General features: G+C 52.9%; 1 protein-coding gene across 1 annotated transcript; it reads right to left on the bottom strand.

Moving 5' to 3' along the window:
- Positions 1–577: 577 nt before the first annotated feature.
- On the bottom strand, positions 578–1,528 carry LOC132335046 (olfactory receptor 14J1-like). The gene has a single exon (XM_059861169.1). It carries the CDS (start codon positions 1,508–1,510, stop codon positions 578–580), a length of 933 nt encoding a protein of 310 aa, XP_059717152.1. The 5' UTR covers positions 1,511–1,528.
- Positions 1,529–1,940: the final 412 nt, after the last annotated feature.

Here is a 1,940-nt window from a genome sequence, read left to right as displayed (position 1 = left end):
GAAGCTTTCAGGCCCTGCACTGGGGAGATGCCCTTGCATGATGGAAATGCTGGTGCAGAGCCCAGCTCTGTCCCAGCAGTGCCCACAACCTGTCCCTGCCTGCAGTCCCTGGACAGGCACACAGCAGGACAGGGACTGAGCTGGCAGAGCCCTGAGGCCCTAAACCAGCACAGGGGTTCTGAAGGGGAGTGTGGCAGTGAAGGCAGGGGAGGCTATGGAGGAGAAGCCCTGGGGCTCCCTGGAAGTGAGGAACACTTGGGTTCCTTTTTCTCCTCCAGCTCTGCCCAGAGGCATGGACCCTGCAGCTCTAGAAATCAGGGAGGAAAGATGTCAGGCACACACAGCAAAACAGAGTTCTTTATTTTGTGTTAGCATATATGTGTAGTACATATATGCTGGTTTTCCAGTATCTGGGTGCAAAAAGACAGATAAATATTAAAATAAAAATACTGGAGTCAAACATTGTTCTGTGAACAAATTCACAAAAGTTTAACACCTGTGTAAACGGCAAAAAATACAGGACACAGAGTGAGAATTAAAGAGTAACATCATAAGAGATATGCAGAAGAATGAGAGTTTATTGCTTCTGAAAACCATTTGTTATCATTTTCTTCAGGCTATTCCTGAGCTCCTGGTTCCTCAGGCTGTAGATGAGGGGGTTCAGTACTTGAGGAACCACGGAACAGAGAACTGACAGGGCCAGATCCAGGGATGGGGAGGAGATGGAGGGGGGCTTCAGGTGAGCAAACATGATAGTGCTGAGGAACAGGGAGACCACGGCCAGGTGAGGGAGGCAGGTGGAAAAGGCTTTGTGCTGTCCCTGCTCAGAGGGGATCCTCAGCACAGCCCGGAAGATCTGCACATAGGAGAAAACAATGAACACAAAACAACCAAATGCTAAAGAGGTAGTGAAAACAGAAACCCCAAGTTCCCTGAGGTAGGATTTGGAGCAGGAGAGCTTGAGGATGTGTGGGATTTCACAGAAGAACTGGCCCAGGGCATTGCCGTGGCACAGGGGCAGGGGAAATGTATTGGCCGTGTGCAGCAGAGCATTGAGAAAGGCACTGGCCCAGGCAGCTGCTGCCATGTGGGCACAAGCTCTGCTGCCCAGGAGGGTCCCGTAGTGCAGGGGTTTGCAGATGGACACATAGCGGTCGTAGCACATGATGGTCAGCAGGGAAATTTCTGCTGAATAGAAAAGGACAAACAGAAACACCTGAGCAGCACATCCTGAGTAGGAGATGGTCCTGGTGTCCCAGAGGGAATTGTGCATGGCTTTGGGGACAGTGGTGCAGATGGAGCCCAGGTCGCTGAGGGCCAGGTTGAGCAGGAAGAAGAACATGGGCGTGTGCAGGTGGTGGCCGCAGGCTACGGCGCTGATGATGAGGCCGTTGCCCAGGAGGGCAGCCAGGGAGATGCCCAGCAAGAGGCAGAAGTGCAGGAGCTGCAGCTGCCGCGTGTCTGCCAGTGCCAGCAGGAGGAAGTGGCTGATGGAGCTGCTGTTGGACATTTGCTCTGTCTTGGCATGGGGGTCTGTAGAATAAGTAATCATGCAATACTTCAGTTTGTGGAGAATTTCAAATATCCCAGCACAGCCTGTGGGCACTTTCCCTCCACTGCCTGCCCAGGGCTCTGCTACCTGGAGCTGTCCCTGCCAGCAGCTGCTCCCTGTGCCCAGGACTGGGCCATGTCAGTGCTGCCTGAGCGCAGCTCAGCCCTGGGGGCTCAGCTCTGCCCTGCAGACCCCTCCCAGCTCTGGCACTGCCCAAGGGCAGCTCTGGCTCTGCAGGCTCTGATGGGAATGTCAGACCAATCCTGAAAAGGACTGGAAAAGCAATGCTGATGCTGCCCTAAGGAACCCTGTGCTGATTTCTGGCACTGCCTGGTATATTCAGATCTCAGAGAATTTTTTTTTTTTTTTAAATAATTTTTCTCTGTCG

This window comes from Haemorhous mexicanus, chromosome 16 (genome assembly GCF_027477595.1).
Source record: "Haemorhous mexicanus isolate bHaeMex1 chromosome 16, bHaeMex1.pri, whole genome shotgun sequence".
Taxonomy (NCBI): domain Eukaryota; kingdom Metazoa; phylum Chordata; class Aves; order Passeriformes; family Fringillidae; genus Haemorhous; species Haemorhous mexicanus.
Note: the sequence above shows the minus strand (reverse complement) of the source record. Positions and strands in the feature narration are given on the sequence as shown.